This window comes from Rhodnius prolixus, unplaced genomic scaffold (genome assembly GCF_049639745.1).
Source record: "Rhodnius prolixus isolate KJV_2025 unplaced genomic scaffold, Rpr scaffold_1, whole genome shotgun sequence".
Classification (NCBI taxonomy): Eukaryota; Metazoa; Arthropoda; class Insecta; order Hemiptera; family Reduviidae; genus Rhodnius; species Rhodnius prolixus.
This window is the reverse complement of record NW_027411581.1, coordinates 68,595,099-68,621,571: the sequence shown is the minus strand read 5'-3', so window position 1 is coordinate 68,621,571 and position 26,473 is coordinate 68,595,099. Positions and strand designations below refer to the sequence as shown.

Genomic DNA, 26,473 nt, shown 5'->3' with positions numbered 1-26,473 from the left:
CTCCCCAGTAGTAAACAAAACTATCTTTTCTGTCACATTTCAAACCTGTATCAACTTCCCAATTAAGATTCTTCCCTTTGTATTTCTCATTAGAATTGTATATTATATTGTATAGTACTGCCAGAAATCACTGGAGGTATCTTTCATAGGGATTTCATAGGTGTTTCATAGGGTTATGAACTACAACACCTGTTTTTTTTATCTTTTTTTCCACATTCTACCAAAATAATATCCGTCCTGTATAAACGATGAGCTTTAATGATTAAATGTTATTTACCTTAAGGCTTCTTCAAACAATTCCTTCTCTACGTTATCATTGTCATCATTCATAATTAAATCCTTCGGTCTTTCCTCATCACATTTTCAACAACATTGTTTACCTACATTTCTCTACTTTTTAACTCATCTTTCTATTTTTTTTTTTTATAATATTTTCCCCCGCTAAAAAGTCATGTTTATTTTCAAACACTTTAAATCATCCTTTGGGAATTCCCTTATCAAATATTTTCAATTTCAAAAATAATCCAAAAATTTCGCCTCGTTTTCCATTGATAGTACATATCGTAATTCTTTTTCTTTAAGTCTTCTGGGGAAGATTTACTTCGTTTCCAATAAAAATACTTTTACTTTGAGGACAAATTGATTTTAGTATTGCGCTTTACTACTAAAGCAAAAGAAGAATCAGCTAGGAGTAAACGATAAAAACTCATAGAAATAAACACGATTATCAAATAAACTTAATTAAAAGTAATGGTGCGACATTTTTGGTTGTATAAAACAATATTTTTATGGTTTTCAAAATTATACGTCTCTTCAAAATTTCGCAATTAGTCTTTAAAAAAGTTAGAATGTAAACGATAATGCATAATTGTTTGTCTTACATATAGAAAAAAAAGAAAAACAATATGCCTCCCATCACAATCTCCTGTCCTGCACTCACCCCACTCTATTAGAATCATTTAAAAATAATCTAATTTGTACAGATGTATCTAAGGCGATCGCATCATTTTATAATGTAGTTTCAGAAACATTAATTCTTCAGCACTTGCAGAATCGTTTCTCTTCGTTCAGTGCCACGTAAATAAATTAACAGTGGCCAGTGGCCACTGGCCAGCCAATGAAGGTTATTTCGTACCAAGACCAAGTACTTAGTCAACATGGCGTCAACACTAATGCTAACCATTCAGTATTCTTCTTTTTTTGGTCTTATGTCTTTATTTTTTGGATGATAAATTAATTACAAAAGATTGTCCCAGTTTTTTTCTTCTTTTTTTTATAATTATTATATTGCAAATGTTAGACGCATATTTTTTTCACAAAATAACGACTCAAGTGTAGTTGTAATGTGTGTGAATAAAAAGTCACATGAGATTTTAGTGAATATTGTTTCTTTCAAAACGTCATTTTAAGGGAATATCATAATACGTGAAGTAAAAATAGTACATCAACAAGGTTTGTAAATTTAAGTACTTCAATTTTTAATTACGTGGACTAAATTTTGACAGCTTGTTTACAAATAGTATCTGTCCAAATTTATTCACTTTTGCTTACTTGAAAGGAACAGGTTCTGTTTGTTTCTTCTTTTATCCCGATAAAGCAGAATTAAGAGTTGTTTCACCATTCTGTCCGAAACTTAGAACCATAGAAAAATCATTATACTCTATCAACATATGTATGTATATGCACATTCTATAAACAAGTAAAGGCTAATTTTATGAATTATAATTATCTTTTCCAACTTAAAATTTTAGTTGCATTTTAGTGATTTGAGGAAATTCTCAATTAAGCAACAAATCAAATAAAGCTGATTCAATTTTTCTTCTGTGTTCAAGTGCAACATCCTTAACGTTGATGGAGAACCACAGTGACTTTCTCGTACCCTTTACAGCAATTAATTACAATTACATAATGAATGTTTTGAACCTTCTGTATTTACCAAGAAATACTTGTTCTATACTTTATACATACTCCCTTAAAACACCATTTTAACAAAAAACGCTAAAAATATTCAGTGAACTGCAGCTTCGGGCAGTCAATTTGCTTTAAATTTAGAATTTTGTTATATTTAAAAATTAATTCTTATTAATATTTAGTACACCATTAATTATACTGAAATGGTACTTTCGAAAGTCCTACGAACCACTCAACCACAAATATCCACAATCCAATTTCCTCGAGTAAATATTCTAATAAAAGCTGTACAACTACCCATATATCCTTAAAACTAAACATTACAGGCAAGTTAAACATTTTATACTTATTTGGTAGCACCAGATCCCCCCCCCCCATGTAACATTGTGATCAAAATTCTTCATCTAGAAGTACTGCTTTTACTGAATTCATTTTTACAGAAATTCGTTTGATATTTCTCGAAAATAGTTACTATGATTAAACATTGCACTCGCACTGCTCTAACTTTTATTTGATACTTTTTTCCCAGTACGAATACATTAAGGGTACTTTTTAGAGAAGTAGTTGATAAGTTTTTCTCTAAAGTATTTTTTCAATGTACGGTACTGAACTAAAAAAAGGGATTAATTTGCTTTATATTCATTACTTTATCCAGCAACATAGTTTTAGGATAACTTTTGAAATGTAAATCTCCTACCCACTGAAGCGCGATTGCCTCCTCAAAGATTTGAGCAATAATATAATTATTTTTTTATATAATTATTATTTACGTTCATCTTAATATATACATCTATATTTAGACATAAACCTTATTTAGATACTTGTTTAATGATAACAAGACCATGAATTTCTTCCTTTTTTTTACTAAAGTAATAAAATTTGAAGTTTATACTTCAAAGGTCGTTTTCTTCAATATACCAGCTTTCGAACTTCCACTAACAACCCACTACGAAATACAGTTGTGTTGAGTAATTAATTATACAATGTGCATTAATTACTGAATAAGAGCAAGTGTTATAAAAACGTAAGATTAAGTAAACATTAACAATCTCAATATTGTAATGTAACTAAAATGATTTTTTTAAACCAAAATCCAGATTAAAAGCTAATTTTCAAATGATACTAAAAATATAAGTTTAGGTTGAATATTTTTTATAAAAGAGAAAAAATAAAATGTGAATGTTTCTCTTTAGGCAAAATGGAGCACAGCGAATTAGTAGAAGAAATGTCCACGATTGAACAGATGTCAACACAGGAACGTCTTCAGCTGGCCAAAAGGCGTAGAAGATCTCAGTTGAAAGCGTGGGCGTCTAGGGAAATGGATTGGCTTAAAAGAAGACCGTCTGGACAAAGGAACAACTCACTAAATCGACCAGGAATACGATTCAGTGATAATGTTATACTGTTAGAAGCCGCTTCAAGGAATGATATTTTAGAAGGTTTGTATGATTTGCTTGTCATAAAATTATATTTGTACTTTTTTGTTGTTGCATTATTTAGAATAAAGCACAAACCTCTTCCCGCGCTCTTCTCTTCTGCATCATCCTCCTGCATCTCCTCACTCCCAGTTTATGAGTGCTTGGTCCTATCTCCCGGCCATCGCATGCAAGGACTACCTACCCTTCCTTCTCCTCCCTCTAGGATGTCCAGTGAAAAATTACCTCTTGTCTTCCGTTTCCCATGCTTTCCAACATTATATAACCATTATCTTATTTTAGGAGATACGTTGCACTTTAATCTAGGTCTTGCGGGTTTACCAGGAAATGAGGATTTAAGATTGGCTTCATTAGGCGCAATTCCCTCTTTGTTGGTTCAAACCTGTATTCCACACCTCCTCAAGCGATTCTAACAATATTCCTAACCAGTAAGGGATTAGTCTACGATGAAACATTCAGTCCATTGTCTCTCGATTCGAACTCTTGTAGCATTTGTAAACGTTGTTGCAAATAAAGAACTTTTGTTAAAAAATATATCAAAATAAAGTGATTTTTAATATGCTACATTTAATAATAATTTTCTTCAATAAGTAAAAATCCTGCTGAGACGACCAAACCAGGCTATATATGCTTTTTTCAGTTTGGTGTTTCCTTAAGCACCTTATTTCCTATTGAATATTTAAGGTTTATTTAATTTTTTAAATAAATAAATTAAATAATCTATTTATTTAATTCTTTTATGGACTCACTTGAGAAGTTTGTGAAATTGTCAAAGAAATGCAAGTTCACGTTACTACGCAGAAAAACCAAAATTGCTTTTTAACACCTTCGTTGAAACAGCTGTTTTCCATTTGTGAAAGCTACTCGTTCTGTTAGTAATGAAGAAGATTTTGTATAGTACAGATTTGGGCCTTCTACTAGAAATAATAAGGAATATCACCATCTGATAATAGATATTAATTGTTTTAATCTGGTGCGTAACTTCTTGCGTTCCACTCGACTGAATGTTGCAAGTTCTTTTATGTCTCTATTTCTAGATTTTTCATTTTCACTCATCGTCAAAATTTCAGATAAATTATTTACATATTGCTAATAACTTTACTTTATTAGTCTGTAAAACGATTTATACATAAAAACAAGTGTGATATTTTGCTGTATTTCTATTCTAATCAGATTGTATAAGGTCTGTTCCATATAATCTCTGAGCTGTACTGAGTATGTTCAGTCAGATGTTCCTTCAGCTTTCAAACTTATTTCTATTTTTTCTTTTTCCGCTGTTCCATCACAGCGCAATCCAACTTCAAACTGCTTAGTGATCGATCTGAACAGTCAGAGAACCAAATCTTGTACTAACAGTTTGGAACAAGCGCAGTTGGAGGCTCCATTTGCCTGTTGTACAGAGGATTCAGAAAATTTCTTTTGTGCCAAGTTATCAAAGTGTTCTAATAGAAACAAATTCAAAATTTAATTTAAACTAGTACATTAATTGCATGAAAAAAATATTCTAAACCAAACGGCAACTCATCACTAATTGCATGATGGTAGGTACAAACCTATTATTGTAACATAATTGGTTAATAATCTTAGCTAAATTATCTATTAAATTATGCTGCCACAAAATTAGCTCTAATTTGTTTTTTTGCTTATTTCTTTCATAATTTAACTGATGTGTCCATTTCTAGTGAGGAAGTTATTGATGCGAGGGGTAAGTCCAGATTCTACTAATGAAGATGGTTTGACAGCCCTACATCAGGTAAATATTCATTCATTCCAGAATAAGGATAATTATTTTTAAGTAAAATGTAGCGATCAAATTTCTTTGGTTCTATTTGTGTTTGAAATTTCCATACTTTAGGCATTGTTTACCACTTATTTATGTCCTTATTGCATTACTTTTTTAATTTATTTTTGTTTACCAATAATGCCCTAAATTTTATTTTGTATTTTCTCCTTGAAAATTGAATTGATATTGATTGACATTGGTTCACACGGAGAAATTCATAATTTAATTTAATAATATGCATAAAAACTATTATTTCTTTCCTTCTTTACTTGGATCTCCTTATTACAGTAAGTTGCTGGGAAATTGCCCATTCTATCGATTACTGTCCATTTTTCCCGCAAGCTGACCAATCTTTCGATGTATTCATCGAATAAGTATCCCTTTCCTTTTTGCCGGTTTCCAATATATGTAGGAACATGTAGGAACTTTTTGGATTTACATATTTTTTTTTTTTATTCCCTCAACATGCCTACTGATTGACAGGTTCTTTAAAAGAAACGCGCCTAATGTGATTGATTATACGTTCTAGATGAACTAACTCGCGAAGGATTACTTACTATAGAAACACCAGAAAATGAAGATACGCTGACGTTTGGTCTCTTGGTCGATTGGAAACACCAATTACCATCCCAGAACAGTTCTCGTCACATCACGATTTTCCTCGATGAAACAGTCCCTAGAACATCGTAACTTTTACGAACTTTTAAAATTATAAGTTCAGCAGTTTTTTAATTAATTTAAGAATTTTATTGAACGGCGGTCATCCGGTGATGATAGCCGTAATATGCTCTTTAGGGCGTTAAGAAGTTCTGACTCTCTGTACAGTCGACGTCAGGCATTCAGGTAGTCGCACGGCTAGCGGCGCCTTAAACGTCTAGGAGCGTTTGTGAGAAGGTTTGAGGTTCAGAGAGCTTGGATAAGTGGATTTGAATGAGGGGATAGTTTGGAATGAAAGTTTAGGTAACGGAGTTTGGGTTTTGGAGGGAATTTTGAAGTCGGTATGGATGGGTGGCGTTTGAAATGTAAAAGAGAGCTTGACTGTGGTTCGTAGGATTTTGGTTTGTAAGGATTGAATACAGTTAAGGTTTGAGGGTTTGTGGGCATTCCCGATCAGTTCTAGTCCATAAGTCCATATTGGAGCTAATACAGTGGTGTATAGTTGTCGTTTGATTAGTAAAGAGCGTTTGGAGCGTTTCTCTTATGAACGTTTGCCCCCCCCCCATCTAAAGGACTTGAGAAACTTCTGGGAGGGAAATTTGATTCAGTTACTTCGCGGCGGGAAGGATTTTTCGGTTTTAAATGAAATCACTGTACTTGGAGTTATCATTTTTTACCTTTTTTTCCACTTCCGGAGCCAGGGTTCCAGGACGTCAAGACCAGCTTGGAGATGACGAGTAGCAGCACAGTCTAACGTTAAAAAATGATATTACATATTTCTTCCAGGGATTCGCGGGGGGGAAAAAATTATTAAAATGGAACGCTAATATTTTGATCTGTCTGAATTTGTGTTTCCTAGAATTATTTTAAATCAACTTTAATATTATAAATTTACAGTAAGTATTCCTATGGTTCACAATTGTTTATTCGGGAGCTGAAACCACTTAAGTGATTAGATTGTTTGTTTTTTTTACCATGAAGTCCAACTTATGCAGTTCTACAGGAGTGGTTTCTAACTTTGCCTGTTGATTTGAAAAATTTGACCCATCTGACAATTACTTTTTCCTTCCCATTGAGTCGAGAGGCTGCTGCTTTGTTTTTTTTTAATTACCTTTAGTCGACTCTTACACCTATTGGCGCTGAAGCGGGCATATGTTCACGCCAACATGCCGGCGGTTAATTATTTATATAAGAAATTTAATTTCTGCTTGTGATTGATTACCTTTTAGTGCTGTATTGATGATAATGAGGAGATGATGAAGTTACTGTTGGAATTCGGTGCAAACGTTAATGCTGAAGATAGTGAAAAATGGACACCCCTACATGCAGCTGCTACATGTGGACATTTACATCTTGTTAAACATTTGATTGCTAAGTGCGTGTTTGATATAATGCATGAAAGACTTATCTAGATTAATTGCATTTTCTGGATTAATTGCATTAACATTTACGATTTGATTCAAAGTGGTGCTAATCTGTTGGCCGTGAATGGAGATGGCAACATGCCGTACGACATATGTGAAGATGAAGCCTCTCTGGAAGAAATAGAAGGCGCAATGGCTAGAAGAGGAGTTACTCAAGCTGTCATCGACGAAACCAGAGCTGCCAGAGAAATGGAAATGCTGCATGATCTTTCTGTAGGGGATCTGGACATGGAAGTGCCATTAGATTTTCAGCTTGCTACGCCGGTGTGTGTGTGGTTTTTTAACTTTCTGTGTACAAGTTTTATTCAAAAATTTGCAATGTTTTTTTGTTTTTGTTTTTAATACTTTACACTGAACAGTTTTAATTTATTTCATTATATTCTCTTCAAAGTTTTCAGCGTATACTTTTCTAAACGCTTTCAGAAAACATTCTTTTATACCGTAAAAGATGTGCGAGCAATAGCACTAAAATGAAAAAGGCATGAAGTTCAAACTTTGTATTTACTTATATTTATTAAATACTTATATTTATTAAATCTTAAAATAATCGATAATCCGTTCTCCACAAAATTACAAACCTTTAAAAGTATATTCTGTAAAGCTGTGTATATGGTTAACAGATTTTCTTAACATTTGGAACAAGCAATACTTTCATTGTAGCGGCGGAACTGTATCAACCATTGGAAACATTGTTTACAAGAATGCTTTCTCCAAATAACTCAAATAAAAAAAATTGGGAAAATGATTCGAATAAAAATGAAAAGTATTTATTTCTAGATAAACAGCAATTTCTATTAGAAATTAAAACGCGAAGACAGTAATTCCTCTCAAGAAAAGTAATAAAAATTAAATTTCGTACTTCTACAGTAGTTCTCCATATAATGGCAAAATGAAATCAAACTGCGAATGCAATACTTAACCTGCATTTTATAATTTACAGAGGTATCGTTTAATAATAGTTCAAGAGGAGGCCTTCTTAACATACATGGGGGCAAACTCTCTTCTTAAAGTATGAATGATTCACGACTCCAAAAAGTCATCTACTTATTGGAATAGAATGACAATACATTTACGAAAATCAATTCATAAGTCGATTGCAGTACTTCCACGTAATAAGTGTAAAATCAAACTGACACTTTAATGTCACATAGGGAAGTCTAACCACTTCTACCTGTCAAATATTATCAAAATTGGGCTTTGAAAATTGGTTATCGAATTTGCTCTTTAATAGAAAATTAGCAAAAAATTGTCGAAAGTTCGCTGTTTTTCAACGTTACGTTTTAACGTGCAGTTTTTGTCGATCAACGCTTGTACAACTATCCTGCCGGATAGTTTTAGTTAGAACAGAAACCATATCTTTATCGGTCTCTACTGTTCACTTACAAATACATCTTGAAGAAAACCAACTGTTATGTGATAAGTAATAAATATATTATTTTTCTTTATCAATTTTTAAATTGAATAAATATAAAACCGATAAGCTAAAGAAAGAAGAAATTCTATTGGTTATTGTTACTAATACTAACTGATACATTAAAAATTACCTGTACATAAAACGCTTAGTTAAAACATGTTCTAACCTATTTTCTTGCCTGCAGCTACATATCGCTGCAGCTAATGGATATCTGAGAGTTGTGGAATTTCTACTGGATCATCATGTATCTACTGACGTGAAAGATATAGATGGTTGGCAACCTGTTCATGCGGCAGCATGCTGGGGACATGTAACTATCAACAAATTTTATCTTATTTATTATTAGCTCATTGCTTATTAAAGAGATAATAAACAATCTTCATTCAGATTGAAGCAGTAGAACTATTAGTTCAAAATGGTGCCGACCTGAATGCCAGAACAAAACATGATGAAACACCGGCCGGTTAGCTTTAATTTATTTAATTTTTCGTGTTGCATTGATTTCCTTTTAGCGGTGAATTTTTCCAAATTTTTCACATACTTACAGATATATGTGAAGATCCAGAGTTGCGTGAAAGAATTATAGAATTAAGAAGTGAGCAAGAAAGTAAAAGATTGGCGGAAAGGAGACGTGTACGAAGATCGCAGAGTAATAACTCAAGAGCGCACAGTGTTCGCAGGACTAGCATTCGAGAACGAGGATTGACGGCTAAAAGGGATGCTGCACAAGAAGCGAGATTTAGATTGCATGTGGTTTCTGGTTCTAATCAGGTATTTCTTAGAATTGTTATTATTACATAATTATTAGTTCTTATCTAATTCAGGAATACTGACTAACACTTCTCGCAGGTATCATCTGGCGCCCCTCATATTCTACTTCCAGTGGGAAGTAAAATTGTCGATGGAGATTTGTTGAGAAATAATGTTTCTTCTGCTATGAATTCTGTCTATCATCACGTAGATGTGGATGAGATGGCAAGTCTGGGGACACCTAACAATAGACGAGAGCCAGATGGTCGGGACTGTTCAGCAACAGGCAGTACCTCACCACAGATGCTCCAACAGCAAGATATTCTTAAACCAATGACACCCACGACAGGAAGTAAGTATTTTAATGGACAGAATTTCTAGCTCCTGCATTGGCGGCTAAATAAAATTTTGAAAGCTGTTATTACTTTTGTGTTACTACTCATTAGAGGAAGTATAGCAATCGTGCGGATTTTCTATTTTGAGTTTTCATTGAAAACAAGTTTGGATAGCGTAAAATGGAAAATGGAAAATCGCCGAATGTTCAAAAGTTTTTTACTGAGATTTTTGACTTTCGGCTGTTTTCTGGGTAATGGGTCTAGAAATTATGTGTGTATAAGAAATTAAACTGCTTAGCATTGCTTCCCCTTAATAGAAATTGTACTGTAATCATATTACATTCCATTTAGGTGGGTAAAAGAAATTACACTCTTATTAAAAGAGCTAAGTGAAACTAAACTCTGCGATTACAGTATTTTCCCTTGAAGCGATAAGATAAATTGAACTACGGATATGGCGCGATTGCAATTACTTCGTAATAGGAGTAAGAACAGGATGACATGTTGAACTTGAGTAAGGAACAGGATGCAGGCATCCTCTTTATTGTGTCAAATTTAAGTAAGTAGAATCGGGCGAAGATTTAAGAGCTAACATTACTAATTTTAGTATTACCTCACATGTGTGGGGCAAATTCCTATCTTAAGGAACGTTTATCGATACACCAAAAGGCACATCTGCGTAAAATTTCGAATCGAATATGAAACTACATTCGTATAAATCGGTTCATGCGTCGATAATTTGAAACGATTGAAATTTTATTGCTATGTTTCTTGCAAACTTAGTACTTATTTATTATCTTAACTTAAGATCATATCAAGTTTTTATGTCGTGGGCAAATGATTATTTTAGGAACTTTTTTTGGCTGGGCAGAGCGTCTATCAGACTGACCAAATAGCAACTACTTAAATTTTATTTGCTATTTTATTTTGTACAGATCATAATGTACTCTTTTTTTTCTCTCTTTTTTTTAATGTTTTTAATATTTGTGTTTATGAATATAATTTGTCACAAATTGTTAAGCTGCTTAATCAATTACATAAAAATGTCCTTGGTTTACAGTCCAAAAATTAAAATATTATGACGCTAGATCGTAAGTAATAAGTTTAATGCCGCAAAATAAGCCTTTTCTTGAATACCGAAGCAATAATTTTCTTTCGTAGGCATAAGAGCAGGTTGTTACTTTAATGTTTCACAGGAAAATTCAAATTATCCAAATTTGATCAGACTTAGGCTAAGATGGATAGAGTAGTTAATAATAATAGTATTTGAACGGGCCTCAAAAAAGTAGGACTAACTCTTCTCTTGTCGGATTTACAGCGTCGACGACCCCAAAAGTGAGATCCTCCTGAAAAACGGTACACTTCTTTAGGCGCTTCGTAGTATAAAAAAGATACCAACAAGAACAGTTTCTACTTTTTAGATACGTTTTTCTTAAAACCTATCTGATCAACGTGATATCGATAAATTACTCTTAAAGGCGAGGATATACCTTGTATTAAAAAGAAAATTAGGGAATTTATGGAAAAAGAGGGAAAATGATCATAGATAGTTGTTTTCTAACATTAAGCTTTTTTCGTAAAGTTTTTGTCGATCAATCCTTATACAACTTCCCTGCCGGTCAGTTTTAATAGGGGTTGATTAAACAATAAAATAGACAGAAACCAGCAAGCACCAACATTTCATTCAAAGTCGGAGTTTAAAGAGAGTAAGTTAAAAGTTTGAGTATGGCAGCAGAGGGAGTCGTTAGAAATTTCTTGCCAGATTTTATCTGTTTATTTTCTAAAATATTTATTTTCATTTTCTAGTTGAAGTACCCACAGAAACATCATACTCCACAGAAAGTAATGGTAAAATCAACATCCATGTATCTGTAACCATAAACGCTGGTACTTTGGCCGAACTGAAGAAACAACGCGCACAAAATAGGACTACCAGTCCGGATGCGTCTAGTGTACTGTCCGCTGCTTCCTTATCGGATCTTGGCATTTTACCGCCAGTAAAACGTTTCTCTGGTGACACCTCGGAGAACGTAATCGGAGACAGTAGTAAATCAACTAGATGTTGTGTGATCATGTAAGTAAATAATATGATATTAAGTAAAGGAATTTTGTCCTTTTATCGATCATGTAGTGTCTTACATCAAGTTTATTTACATATTCATTTATTTTCTTTGAAATGAACTTTTTCTCTCCAATAGTTTATTCACTTCAAAGTTCGCTTCAAAAAATAATAATAATAATAATAATACAAAATGATGATATTTTCAAAAGATCAAATCAAAATATTTAATTATATATTAAAAACTAGTGGGCTGCACATTGTCCAATCAAATTTGTTTAGATGATTTTTTTTTATCGAAAAATATTATACCCGTATCCCAGCGTTTCGTCCAGTGGGTCTCTTGAACCAAGAAAATAATATTTTAGTTTTATTTTGCCAGTACATGTAAAAACTCTGATTTTCATGAATATTTCGAGCATTTAAAAGGTTTTTGTTTTTAATAAATCATGGAACCACAAAGAAATAATAATATTTCTTTTATAGGTTTCATTTCTCTCACTGCTACAATGTCCCCCAAGATCGCCTGTATGACGGTTTGTTCGTTGTTTTTCACCAAATCAGCTGGTAAAAACATTTCCGTTAAAAATTGCATTATGTTTTCCCACCCCTTCAACAATGACATGCATGTCGTTACGTTACCTTTTTTTACCAAATCACCCTCCTATAAAACATTTTCGATGTTAACATGTGGAGTTTATTTATTTATTTTTTTTACAATTCTAAAAAATAGTAGTTTTTATAAATAATATAATACGTCTAGTCAACTGTAAATAAATATTTATTAATGTAAAGTAATCGCTATTTTTTTCAGGCGGGCTTAACGTCCAATTACCAATTAGATGAAGTGGATGGGGGCGGAAGCACATACTTTACGTTGACATTTTCTCTAACAAATAAAAAACAGCTATACGCGAGATTGAACTGAAGATCTCCCACTTACAAAGCCATATTTCATAATCGAATGACCAACTTCTAGGCGCCAGATTGCCGAGCTTGTTAGAAGCGCGCACCGCAAGCTAAGATGTATTGTAGTACTGGGTATGAATTACTGACGAACTTGGATATTATTTAATGGAATAATGAGAAAAATTGTAAAAGTGAAATATGTTAGCTATTTGTACTGGGTTAGTTAATATCTACGAGTTCAGAAAGCACAAAAAAGGTTTGATAGCTGGCTATCCGCTTCCGTCCTTGTCACCTGATTGATAGTTGGGATAGTCAAGTTCTTCTGACAAATTAGGTATTCTTTACGACAGTTCTTGTATAGTTCAGGGTACTCTTCATCGGGTAATAATTAAAAATTCTTTTTTTGTTTATAATCCTTTATTTCTTTTACACTTTTTCAAAATTAGTTAAATTAAAGGTTTAATTATTTTTTGTAAGTAAATTAGAAAATGCATTTTTACCCAGAATTTTTTTTTCTACGGAATGTTACAAAAACAAAAATATGTTACTGACATTTTAAGTAGGTTTTCAGCAAAAAAATGATGGAATTGTCGCATTAAGTTCTATTCTTATGTTGCGATGTAAAATAGGTCTAATATAACAAAAGACGGACAAATTATAGCTTATTTTATATCTAAAATATTTCCCGTGTCCAGGAGCCCAAGTAGCTGGAGCGCTGGCACAGGTACTGGTCTAATATTCTTTGATCTATATATATCAGATCTAGTTTTTATGTAGTGGGCAAATGATTATTTTAGGAAATATCTCGATGCCGTATACTTTAGGAGGGGAGTTTGCCCCATATAAATAAAGTGCCCTCTTGAACTATTATTAATAACAATACTGTTAATTTTCCCCGTTTTTGATAAAATGTAGCAAGAAGAAGAATTTACAGTGCGTGACATCCAAGTGCCATTCTGCTTTTACACCTTTTAAGGGGAAGTATTGTAATCATGCTGTATTCGCAGTTTAAATTCTCTTTGCCCTTTAAGGGAGAACTGTAATTACCTTTAAGAGGAAATAATGTTATCACAATTTGTCTTACCACTCTTACTGGAAGGTACTGTAATCGCAATCTTCTTTCTATCATTCCTTTTAATGAGATGTAATAATTCATCACATTATCCTACATTTCTCGAGTATCCATCTCTTCCCACCAACTTCTTACCACTTCCCCATAAGTTTTGTTAGTTTTTTTACTTTCTATATCTACCTTCCTTCCACTAACTTAGTACCAAGCATTAAAATAACAAGAATAAAAGTATTGCTTATTCCAAATGTTAAGAAAACCTGTAAACCCTTTGCAGTTGAAAGATTATGACTTTTACTACGCTACCTTTATCAATAAACTGCTGCTTACGTCTTAAATTGCTAGTACAATTTCTATTGCTTGATGTTCGTTTCGAACAGATATTTCAACATATTCAGCCGGACCATTGCCTTTCTCCAACTGTTATACCCGTTAATTAGCACTAGCTTTCCCAATGTCCAATCGAATTCGAGATTATTTCCGAAACATTTTTGGCACTTACCCTTTAAAAAAATAAATTAATTAATAATAATAAAATAAATACAAAAATACATATCCCCGAACATCAGAAAGAATTTATTAAATTATATTTAATTACGTATATGTTATTTATTTTGTTAAGGGGTTGTGTGTGTGTGTTTTTTTTGCTAGCTGCTTTATTTACAGTTTATTTTATTATATTAGATAATCTTGTGTGATTGCCCACGCTACCGCAGTTTTCCAGTCGAAGTATCTACCGAAATTTTTTCATCTCCTCTAAAAAAATTACTTTTGAGTGAGCGCAACTGCGCATACAACCAATTCTAAGGGCTCATGACTGAGAATCTCGGCTGTAGATTAACCATTGTTGCCTGAAATAACATTTCACTTTTTTCTTCATTCCATTTAATTTATTTCTCATTATAAGTGGTTCAGCTGAGCTTAAATTAATTTAAATAATGAGAATTAATGTAAATGTAATAGAGATATATTCTCAGCCTTTAATATTGCCTCGGAAATGACGTTTAAATGAAATAAAAATAGCAGTTTGCATAGCTTTTTCCTAAAACCTCCACTTACCTATATTTTATATGATTTAAAAATAAGCTTTTTCAACAATTATATTTTATTTTATTTTTTTAAGTGTAAGTGATATTATTAATTAAGTGTAACATGTTTATCTAAAAAAAAGTAAAGTAATTTATGTTTTGTTCTGTGATTTAATGTACTTAAAATTAAAAATTTTTGTTTTTGTTTTGTAAGCTTGGACAGAATCAATTATTAGACAATTAGTAATAAATATAATTTGTTTTTTATATTTGTAATATAATTATTGTTTTTAATTTAATTTGGGATTAAATTACTGTGAAGCATTTATTTAAATTTAAATTAAGTGGACATTTCAGTAATTGATTGCGCTTCCTGAGATGGAATTTCTAGACTTTTTTTTTTTTTTTTTTAATCAAAATGTGATGTTTAAGGTAAATTGTGTTAATGTCAATTGCGTACATTTCGAATAAACTTTTTGATTGTAGGAAGTCTTTCGTTTTTTTGATCGTATTGAGGTTGAAATTTTCTTGACGGATGTTTAAAGAAATTGGGCATAATGAATTTGATTGTGGTATCTGAACAGTTTTTCAGCTAGGTAGATAAATTGATGTCCATAGGAAGGTATATATAAAAAAAATTAAATATATCCTGATGTTAATGTAGAATGTAATCTACGGTTAGGATTTAACAATCTTGTTTTTAAAACTGTTTCTATGCAATACATGAAAGGGCTGAAAAACGTGTTTTATTTTTATAAAGTGCCACTTTAGATGTAGTTTTACTGTTGGTAAAAGTAAAAGCATTTCGGAATTCCGAATTTGAAAAAAATTGGAAAGAGTTATTTTACAAATCTGTATTACTTAATCAGGTTTCTGAGTTTTTAAAATTATTATCTTTAAGAAAGAAAGATTTTGCGCCGGATCGTGTACTAGACCTCCCTCCTTAATGTTCCACTTTAGGATCTGTCTTCTATACCTGGAACCACCCAGAGTCTCTAGGAAAGTACAGAAGAGGGGGTAGCAGCAGGATGAGGTAACTCCCCCCACTCCAAGATGCGTAAAAGCCCCCCTCTCAAAAATGATGGTTTTGGTGTTGGCTTTTTTGAAAAGTTAAATGCCTTTTAAAACCCACATTTTTTAAAAAAAAAAGAAAAGAAAAAAGGATGTTCCTAAGGAGCGTTTGGTGCGTCGGGCTCCCTTCTTGTCAGAATCATCCCTGTGTGAGACCCATCCTTCGTCAAGGATCGTCTTGATACCTTATATTAGGCTGAACTAGAGATTGCAAACGCTAATACTTATCAACACATATCAACGATTAAGATTATCGAGCTTGCTTATCTGCTGTGAACCAGTGATTGATACTGAAGAGTGGGGGTAAATTTCCCAACGAACACTGAGAAATTTAGATAGAGTGGAGTTCTTTTGGGGTCACAATTCCCCACACAGTTATCTTGAATTCCAATAAAACCATCTTAAAAGAGGTAGAATACTATTTCATCTGTCAATTCATAAAGTTTATGAAACTGTGATTTCATTAAGCTAACCGAATACGAAAGCAATACTTAAGACTTTCTACGTTTAAATTATCTAATAATGTGAAATCATTGTTAAGAAAAATAATTAACATCAGTATTGTGCCTAGTTTAAAATGATTATTTTTGTAAAGATATTTTTACAGAATATTAAATAGATGCATTTTCAGTTGTACTCATAAATGCATTTAAATTTTTGTAATAATTTAGTTCCTAGATTTATAAATGTTTAGTAACACATTCCAAAATTTAAATAAAAGTAATACTTAAAAAGTAACGCAAAAATCACTGTCAATTCATGAATTTAAAAACTATGACTGCATTAAAAAACTAAGTTGTAATGATTAGGATGGTCCAAGATGTACAAATTTTCTTTAAGAGTTGACATTTCGGACACCTTTGTTGGGTGATCTTCAGTTACTGCAAGTGAAGGTTTTGATATACTTTTACGTTAACAATACGGGAACATTTATTGTAATAGTAGAACGTTACCTGGACAAAAAACAGTCAGGTTATTTAAGTTTGTGTTGCCAACAGAATGGTCAGAGATTTTTTTTTTTTTGTAATATTATGCAGTCAGTTTTACACAAAATGTTAGCAGTGTATTTATGTTAGTCTCAATATCATTTAACAAGTTGTCCATTTCTTGTTCGTACACTATTATTGTCATTACTACAGGTTTTTCCATTTCAATTGTATCTCCAATATTAATATTTAATCTTAATTGTAGGGTTAGGTATTGTAGTCCTTAATTTTGCATTATAGGCAAGGGTTGGGCTTTAATAGGAAGAATCATTTCAGTGAATCTGTGGACATACTAATGGATTATTAATTTTTTTTAGCGATGTAGTAGTTAAGTAAATTCATAGTGCAACTACGTATTGAATTACGTAAATCGCGGTAAGAAAAAGTCGTGTGTTTTTTTAAAATAACCCCAGATTTTTAAAAAATTATTTAAGGGTTACGGATTGTCCGAAATGTCTTACTTTGAAGAAAATTTGTTCATTATGAAACAAAACATCCACGATATATTATTACTATTTAATTAATTATATTATTACGTATTATTTAGTTACTTTATAAAATTACTATAGGCTATTTTTGGTAAAGAAGATATTGCTATAGTGTCAAATTTTCGAATTGAGCCTAGAAATATCCGTTTTAAGGTCTTCTGAGCCCTTAAAAGTGATTGTTACTAATTCGACAATCTTCTTAGCCTCCTGTTATTTTTGAACATATTTTAATTAATTAATTTTTTAAGCTCTACAGGCCATGTAGTGCGGGCCCGGGGGCTTCCTTAGTAAATTTCCTCTAATCGTCTCTATCTGGTTACTCTGTATCTTCATACGTACCAAGCTTTGCAATATTGCACTCAACTTCATCAATACATCTACCTCTCCGTCTACCGACTTTCGTCCTTCATTGGGTTAATTGCGGTATAACTTATTTGTTATTCTATCCGTATCCTTGCACTGTACATTTCCTAGCCAGTAAAGTCTTTTTCTTTAATTTCTGCTACTATGTCTGGCGACGCTTATAGCTCTCTGTTCTTTTTATTTTCCAAACTCCGTCATACAGTTTTGGACCAAATATTTTCCTCAGAATTTTCATCTCCCAAAATCTCAACATATTACCATTTTTTCAAAAAAAATATTTTTTCAAAACTCAAACAACAAAATTATTAAACACATACAGTGCACTTCCTAAACCTGTACGGGAATGGCTTTTTCAAGTTATTTCGTAATTTTCCAGAAAGTTGTGAAAATAGTGACTTCATGACCGATGTCAAAGGATTGTTTTACCTGGACTTGGATGAAAAGTTTAGTTGGCTTATCATTTTCGTTGAAAACTTTTAGAGAACATTCAATTCTAAGGGAATTCTGGGGGAGCTGTGCCCGTCAAGATTATCATTTTATTTCAGAGAACTTAATATGTTGTCAACTTTATTATTTAAGGATATTTTTAGGTTTCAAAAAAATTTAATCACGTAAACCGCGGTAAGATAAAGACGTGTGAGGGTTGCTACATTTTTTTTTACCACTGGATAGAAAAGAATTGATAATGATGTTTATCATATGTCAAACAATCAATCCTAATTGTAGAATGAAAATGATCTGGAAATGTGATGAATAGTCCTGTATAAAACAGAGTAAAAAATAATGCTTACTTGTTTTAAATTATCTGCAAGAAAGAGCAGACGCAGAAATTGAAAAACATCTTAATATTTTGTTATTCCTTTTTATTATCAGTTTCGGTCAATGTATTCTTTGCGCCAAAATAGAAAATCAGGCAACCTGCGCAATTTTCGCTAGAGACTAATTCGTACTACATCGAATCTATGAGTGCTATGTATGTTACTTAACAATATTAGCAACTTAATCGTTGTGCAGAAAGAATCTAGACTTTTTTTTAATAATTAAAGTTTATATATTGATAATATAATTGATTGATAGTGGATAATGAATGATATGAATTAAATAAATTTTAAAAAATAGTTTAACATAACGTAATACGTTTATGTTTGAAATATTAAAAAAAAATATTGTATGGATTGTGTATTTGTTATAAGGATTCCTAGCATAGAACTGTTTTAGCAAGTTCTAAAACTTATTAATGTTGTTATTATTATTAACTCTAGACTGTGATTATTATAATGATTTTATACTTAATTTTTGGACATATATATTAGAATGAAGTATTGTACATTTTTATAGACTTTTGTTGAAAATTTTCCGTCCAGTCGAAAATATCTATGAGTGATGCCAGCAAAATGTAGCTGATACATTTTACTACTAAAAAAAAGAAGAATTATTGCCACGTGGAATTCCCAAAATTGAGTTTTCATCGGGAATATCTGGTTTCTCTGAGGTCTCCTCAGAGGAGAAATATGGTTTAGTATAGAAACTGTTTTTTATATTTTAAATATAACTCCAAAGTTGCAGGAAGATGAAATTTTATAATTAAGCAGAGCCCACCAAGGAACTTGATCGTAACTTAACTATCAAATTCCTCAGCAGAATATGTACCATTTTACTGTACCGTATTTTTTTTTTCTTGAGATTTTCTCCTAAAATGGCTCCAACACTTTTCCGTAAACTTCGTTTCAGTACAGTTCTCGGGGGGCTTTGGTTTAAGGGCTTTGCTTCTCGTTAAGTTATCCTTTTAGAGTAATGTACAGTTTCATATTTTAAAGTTCGTTTAAAGTTGGAGAAAATTAATAAATTAGAACTACGAGAATTGTAACTAAAGAAAATAGTGCGAGTGCTTCATGCAATTAGTTTTGTCTTCTCGAGATTGTTTTAAATTGTTTCTGCAAATTTAAATTGAAAACTCAAATTTAAATATTTGTTTTTATCGTAATAAATTTAGTGACTTTAAAAACAAAAAAATATAGGAATTATTGACTTTTTTTTTAGTATCCACATAAAATTTACATTTTATATTGAAAATTTGAAATAATTTTTATCTTTGTACTTATTTTCCATTAAAAGTTTGTGATGTACACGTCGTAATAAATGAAACTTATAAAATTGGAGAAACCCTTGAATGAATTAATTTCACTATCACAATTATTGTAATTGTTTGCTTTTTTTCAGGTATATTAATTCAGACATTAATTATAATAACAGATGTCGCTAATGATCATAGCAGTTAATGCGCCAAACAAACAATAAATAACTGGTGGTTATATTGGTAATTCTCTGGTGCCCACAGCGTCCATAAGGATCATAAAAGGCTTTTGACTTCTCAAGATTCTAGTACAGGAGCTAAAGCGGTTCGTTTGGACCTCCAAAATTGTCATTGTAAACGTAAATTTATTTTTATTTTTTAAATGTACGGTTATTTTAAATGATACATGATGCATTCTATGAGCAATATAAGCAATTCGTTTCAGATCTAGAACAGTTTGTTTAAAGATTAGTTACTTCGCTACAATAATCAATTGAAATTTTGCGGTGTATCCTACACCTTGAACTTAAAATGAAAATACTGTCAAATTTTGTAATATGCCTCATTTAGAAAGCGAACGCTAATCCTCAAACAATTCTAATGTTGAAAATAAAGTTCGTGTGTCCTTTTTTGTAATCAGCTTGGCTATAAAAGTATACTTTAAGAGTGCATTTCATAATTGAGATAATGTCTTTTAATAATCAAAGAACTTGTTAAAAAAAAAATTTCATCAAGTACAAAAATGGGAGTAGCTATAGTGGTAGTAACATTAATTGAGAAACTAAATGTCAGTTAGTGGCAGAGTAGTCTATTTTATTTTTTTTAAGCTGTAAATAATTGAAGAAAAACAGTGTAAAAGAAAAGCTCACGGAACCCGGGCAAAGGATAGGAACTCGTTACTAGGCGATTCTACAATTTTCAACAGTTGAAAACAGTTTAATATCTAGGGACAGTGATCACTCAATGTAACGAGCAAATGTAGTTGAAGTAGAATTCCCTAACCTAACTGCTCAAACAACATCTAGTGATAGATGAAAGTCCAAAACCTATCAGGAATACAATAGACATGCGTGGCTACAACGGATAATATCAGCGCATTGTGCTGTGCAACACTGCGGTCCTAACCACATTTTCGACATCTAATACTACAATACTTTTAGAGGATTGAAAAATGTTTAAAAAAGTAGATGACTAGAACAACTGGGCCAGAAAGCTTAAATATTCGGAGATTTCCAGTCCTAATGCAAATTCCACAATTAATGTTTTCTTTAAAAGAATATAGTCTATAGAGATCTTGTTGCTCAATTACTTTCTAAACATACTCCCTGAAACAATTTCAAAAGAAAGTGAGTTTTATTTAAAATGAAATGAACAGTGATAAAATGCAAAAAGTAATGGATTTACTTTAAAAGATAGAATTTGGTGAACCCCTAAAAAAAATTCCGCTTGTGCCGCACTGTAGAAAAATGAGAATATTTCTTTATTAAAATTAAAGGTTGTCCATTTTCAGATTGAATAATTATACAATAATTATATTTTTATTGAATAGTACATATTAACTGGCTATTAATGAAAAATAAATTTTTACCTAAATTATCATTAAGTAGGTAAGTCCACACACAATTTTTGTTTGTTCTGTTGTCCAGCACAAAAATTAAATACTTCTACAATTTATTTCCTGCTTTAAACATAGTCCATATTAGTTGGCTTTCGTCAGCGTGTGTGCACATGATTATTCTGTATCCTAAATGATATTCAATTTGGTTGGCCACATACATGGAAGCATTATATAAAACTAGTTCATCTTTTTCAATGGTGCGAGGTCCTGGCCGGAAAAATTGCGATATTTGCAGCACCTACAATAATAAATAATTATTATAAAAGATCATTGGGCTAAATTACATTTAAAAAAAAAATATATCGAGCATAACTTCAGAAATATTTGTATTATTGTAATTGGACTGCCAAAAATCAAAATCATAAATAAAAAAATAAAATAAACAGTTAAACTCAATAGTTAGAAAAGAAATGGAATTCGTTAACTGTATTAGCTACATTTTATTAGCCTAAGAACAATTCAATCCAAATAAATCATATTCAATCCTCATCTTCGGCACTTCCGAACGTATAAAGTTGGGTCGTATGAAGTTCTTTAAATTCAACTTCTCAACTATTTTGTAACTAATTTGATATCTTTCTAAATTATTGAGTAACAATCAACTGAGCATACTACGAATCTAAATTCTGCAAGTCAAAATTTGAGTTTTAACATATCTCATGATTTATATATCATGAATGTCTCAACATTTATATATCTCATGAATGTTTACGTTGCATTCTCTCAATTTTAAAGGTAGGAGTAGTCTTATTTGAGCGTAATTTTCTAGAATTCTAATTGAAACGAAACGGTAAATTGGGATCAACTTTTATATATTGCCTACTTTTAACATCCTGCACCTCCTCAAGATTATATTAGCCTCAGAAATTAATAATTTGAGAATTATTTGAATTGTGAATTATGGTGGCTAAATGCCAAGCTTAAAAAAATCTTAAGTTTTCCAAAATAGAGAATAATAGCAAGTGCTCTCCCAAGGCTTCCCAAGTTTCCATCCGCCTTACTGTTGCCGGCTGCCAATGCCAACAACGAAGCGCGTAAGCATTCCAAGTCTAATAAAACCTTATCTTGAATGTTTGATTGAAACAGAAGGCAAGCTCGGCAGGCATCAGACTGAATTTCTTTATTTATAAACGCAACTCATGTCGAAAACGTAATTTCATGTTTTCACTAGCAATAAGTTCACAGTTGCTGCCAATATTGATCTAACAAACGCGTACAATAAGAAGTAAGATTCGATAGATATCATATCGAATAAAGAAAATACATAGGGGGTGCTCTTTCTTGTCTTGCACCAAACATCTGGTTCGTACGAACAATCTGGTTCGTAAAATATGTAATGATCATGCCATGCACAGTCAAGATGATCTGACTTGGCCAACAATGAGTGCTTATTTACTAAACAAAATAAGTACTTCTTTCACTGAAGCATACCAATGGGTCTAACTTCTCTAAAGAAGTGGAATGTTCGGTTTTTGACTCGCTAACCAATCATAATGTTGCACACATTATACCTCATTTATACAACAGAAGTAACTGTCTTAAAAAAACATTTATAAAACCTTATACTTTCTGCATATGCACGAACTTTACTCGTTCTTCCTGGAAAAAAATATTCTCAGCAAAATACGATACTCTAATCGTAAAGTTAATTTTAGGGTGATAAACATTTTTCAATTCCTAAAAAAACGGATTTTAATGGTACAATTGTACGGTGATGTGGATTAAGGTATACTCTGTAATACCTGGCAATGAGATTAGACTCCAAGGAAATGGAAGCAACGAACCTAGGCATCTCAATTTTTAAAACTCATCACTCAACAAATATGAAGAGCTTCTAAAAACATATTTATTACAGGAAATGTTTCCTTGAGTATAAAATAAAAACGCCTAGAAGGTAAATATTAAATATTCTCTAATATCCACAATTAACAAAAAATAAGAGTAGTTTACTACCTACCGGAAAGGTACAGGTTGGGGCAAAAGGTATGAACCGGTTTTAAAGGGATGTAAAACAAAAACAATTCAACTTACAAAAATTATGTTTATATTGTTTAATTCAGTGCAGATTCTAGTTTTTTACATTAGGTTTGAAAGATGATATCACGTAGGTGGCGGCCGTCAGCCGCGATGCACTCTTGAAGGCGAATTCTGAAGTTTTCAACCGCTCTTCTGCACATTTCGATGGTTATTGCCGTAACTTCCTCTCTGAATCTGTCCTTAAGTTCTTCCAGGGTATGTGGACGATGTTGAAAATTTTTTTCCTATATGTACCCACAAAGAAAAAAATCACAAATGCTCAAATCTGGTGAGCGCGCAGGCCACTCCACGTCACCCCTCAAAGAGACGAGGCGCTGGGGGAACACTTGCCTCAATCTCGCCATTGAAATCCTAGCAGTGTGGGATGTAGGCCCGTCCTGTTGGAACCAGATGTCTCCCAGATTAGTTGCTTCACTCAATTCTTCCAGCTCAGGTTCAAAAAACTCTACCAACATTGTCACATAGAGCTCAGCGGTGACAGTGACGGTTCGCCCATTATCCTCGAAAAAGTAAGGACCACTAATCCCAAATTGGGATACTGCACACCATACAGTCATTTTAGGGGAGTGAAGTGGCTTCCGGTGAATTTCCCTTGGGTTTTCATTAACCCAATAGCGAAAATTCTGTTTATTAACAGCTCCACACAGGTGGAAGTGGGCCTCGTCACTGCTGAAAAATGTTGAATTTGCTGGAATTCTGTCCAACATTGTAAAAAACTAGATTCTGTACTGAATTAAACAATATAAACATAATTTCTGTAAGTTGAATTGTTTTTGTTTTACATCCCTTTAAAACCGGTTCATACCTTTTGCCCCACCCTTCTGTACCAGTACATCCAGACTAGGTTTTAACCATAACTTTTCACCCGAGTTGTCTCGCATTGGAATCTCAGTCAAACCAGTCTGCTCATGTTATTATGATCTTAAATTCCAATCAACTGATCCTGGAATGCACTAGTCACCAAGTAATAATAGAGATAATTATGGAATGCTTCATTCATAAAACAAAATAATACACTACCTGCCATTCTCTTAAAACCAATCTCACCATATATTTTCCTATTTCCAAATTTAAAACACAAAATAAAATAAATCAAACGGTAACAAAAATAAAAAGCAAAAGGATAATTAAAAGCCAATTAAATTGCAATATTTACATCCCTGGCCAATATGCACAGAAAACAAAACATTTTACGACTAAAAGTTTGAATTTGTTATGAGAAAAGAAAATTTCAAAGTCCTATATACCTATTATCTAAATATTATTTACTAAAGTTTTGAGACGAACTACCTTCGTAATTATATCTCATTGTAAATTTTTCTCAGTTAAAAAATACAAGTTTGTAAGAACTACTCTGACCTCGTTCGTCTTGAGCATCAAGACACCATTCTTCTTTTCCTGCAAGTGTCGACATTCTGATACACAATTTTTTCTATCAACGTATTTTGGTACACATCCTCCTTTAATTGCTTTGACACTCTTTCATAACATAAAAGTACATTATCTTGAAATAGTACTTAAGAGAGAAAGCTTTCTCGAAAAAATGTTTCTAATAAACATTCTACAACATGTCTATGAAATTAAAAGAAAAACACCAAGAAAAAGTGAAAATCCATTTTGTTAAGAAGATGCCTGCGTATTTCGATATTGAAATTTGTTATTCTCTCTCTCTCTCTCTCTCTTTCTCTCTCACAGTTTTCTAAAACCTACTGTTCAAACACAATGGAGCACACATCACATACGGCGAAAACATGAAATCGCAAATTTGATATGACTGAATAGCTTCTTTATCTAGTAAGAGGTAGTAAAAACTTAAATGGTTTTGTTTTACAAACTTAGGTTGACGATCACATGTAGTCGGACATAAAGTTGATATCGTACTGCATCTTATTGTCAAACAAATAAGATGCCCTGTGCTAGTGGGCTAACTCGAAAAATATACTTACTGAAAATTAAAGAAAAACCACAAACCTCTCCTTCGGATAGGCCGTAAACTCTGGTGTTGGCCATCCCCAATGTTCCCCTTATACCAAGGTAAGGCATGACTGTTGGGTGGATTGGAAACAGTTGATAAATTTCTGTCTGATATATTGGTGATAAATCTGTTAGCACTTCGTAAATAACGCTTCTTATCCGCTTGTTCCAGCTGATGTAATACGAAGAACTTCCGTCCAAAACTGACACGATTTGGAATTGAATTTTGTTGCCGATTATTGTTAGATGGTAATCTGACAAATTTCGGCAAGCCAGAGGATGGCGCCGGACGGGTAGAAGGAGGTGTTCGTGGCAGAAACGCTCGAGAACTCACAGGAGAATCTGGAGTGCCGGATTCCTCGTAACTTGATTCTGCAATTTGAAATTTTTGAAAAATTTGTTACTCATCATTATCATTAATTATAAAGCTAAAATTGGTATTAAATATTGTCAAGTTTTCATAATTATCGTTTTATTAATTATCTATTATATCATTATTTTATATCATTATTATATATTATTAAAACTGTCCGGTAGGACAGTTGTATAAGGGTAATCTTGTAAATAATGAATGGGCTTCCAGGAGGGTGGCGAGAAAAAGAGGAAGACCGAGGATTAGGTGGCTGAATGATGAAGAGGACATTAGAAGTCTAGGAATAGGAACATGGAGGAGGATTGCTTTGGTGAGAGGAGTGGGAAAGGGTGATAGAGGAGGCCAAGGTCCTTCGAGGACCGTACAGCCAGATGAAAGAGACATGCTTGTTTTCTTGGAGATTATGATTTTTAATCATCTTCAAAGATTTTTCGTCAAGTTTAGTTGAGAATTTCAATTACACTAAAAATCCATGCATGCCAAACTCAAAAGCTAGCAAGAGCTAAATTAAAACGGCTTAAATTATGTGGCTCACGAAAAAGATAAATATCGTAGAAACTTAGGATTTGTTTCATGAAAATAATATGGGATAAGAAGTGAATTAATTGTTTTCTTTTCTGGCATCTCCTTTGTGCTTACAATATTTGTTTATGTAAAATTTGGTTTGCAAGGGCTTTACCTTCAAAATTGAATGTGTTTGCTAGAGCAAAGCTG

General features: G+C 32.4%; 1 protein-coding gene across 11 annotated transcripts; it reads left to right on the top strand.

The window, feature by feature from the left end:
- Nucleotides 1–1,007: 1,007 nt before the first annotated feature.
- Nucleotides 1,008–25,850, top strand: MYPT-75D (Myosin phosphatase targeting subunit 75D). 11 transcript variants are annotated; one of them, XM_074112867.1, is made up of 12 exons: nt 1,014–1,452; nt 3,105–3,350; nt 5,030–5,100; nt 7,017–7,162; nt 7,253–7,475; nt 8,810–8,935; nt 9,013–9,088; nt 9,173–9,396; nt 9,475–9,727; nt 11,517–11,784; nt 19,904–20,082; nt 25,559–25,850. In XM_074112867.1, exons 2-11 carry the CDS (start codon nt 3,110–3,112, stop codon nt 19,944–19,946), a joined length of 1,671 nt encoding a protein of 556 aa, XP_073968968.1. In that variant the 5' UTR covers nt 1,014–1,452; nt 3,105–3,109; the 3' UTR covers nt 19,947–20,082; nt 25,559–25,850. The 11 variants fall into 11 exon arrangements, with proteins under 11 accessions (XP_073968972.1, XP_073968962.1, XP_073968968.1 ...); XM_074112864.1 differs by having other exon boundaries at nt 25,252–25,850; XM_074112866.1 differs by having other exon boundaries at nt 19,904–20,110.
- Nucleotides 25,851–26,473: the final 623 nt, after the last annotated feature.

Excerpts from the sequence above, each read along its gene's own strand:
- MYPT-75D (XM_074112861.1), top strand. The coding sequence starts at position 3,110 with ATGGAGCACAGCGAATTAGTAGAAGAAATGTCCACGATTGAACAGATG. Across the intron at positions 8,936-9,012 it reads CGGCAGCATGCTGGGGACAT|ATTGAAGCAGTAGAACTATT; the intron begins GTAACTATCAAC and ends ATCTTCATTCAG. Across the intron at positions 11,785-13,593 it reads ACTAGATGTTGTGTGATCAT|CAAGAAGAAGAATTTACAGT; the intron begins GTAAGTAAATAA and ends GATAAAATGTAG.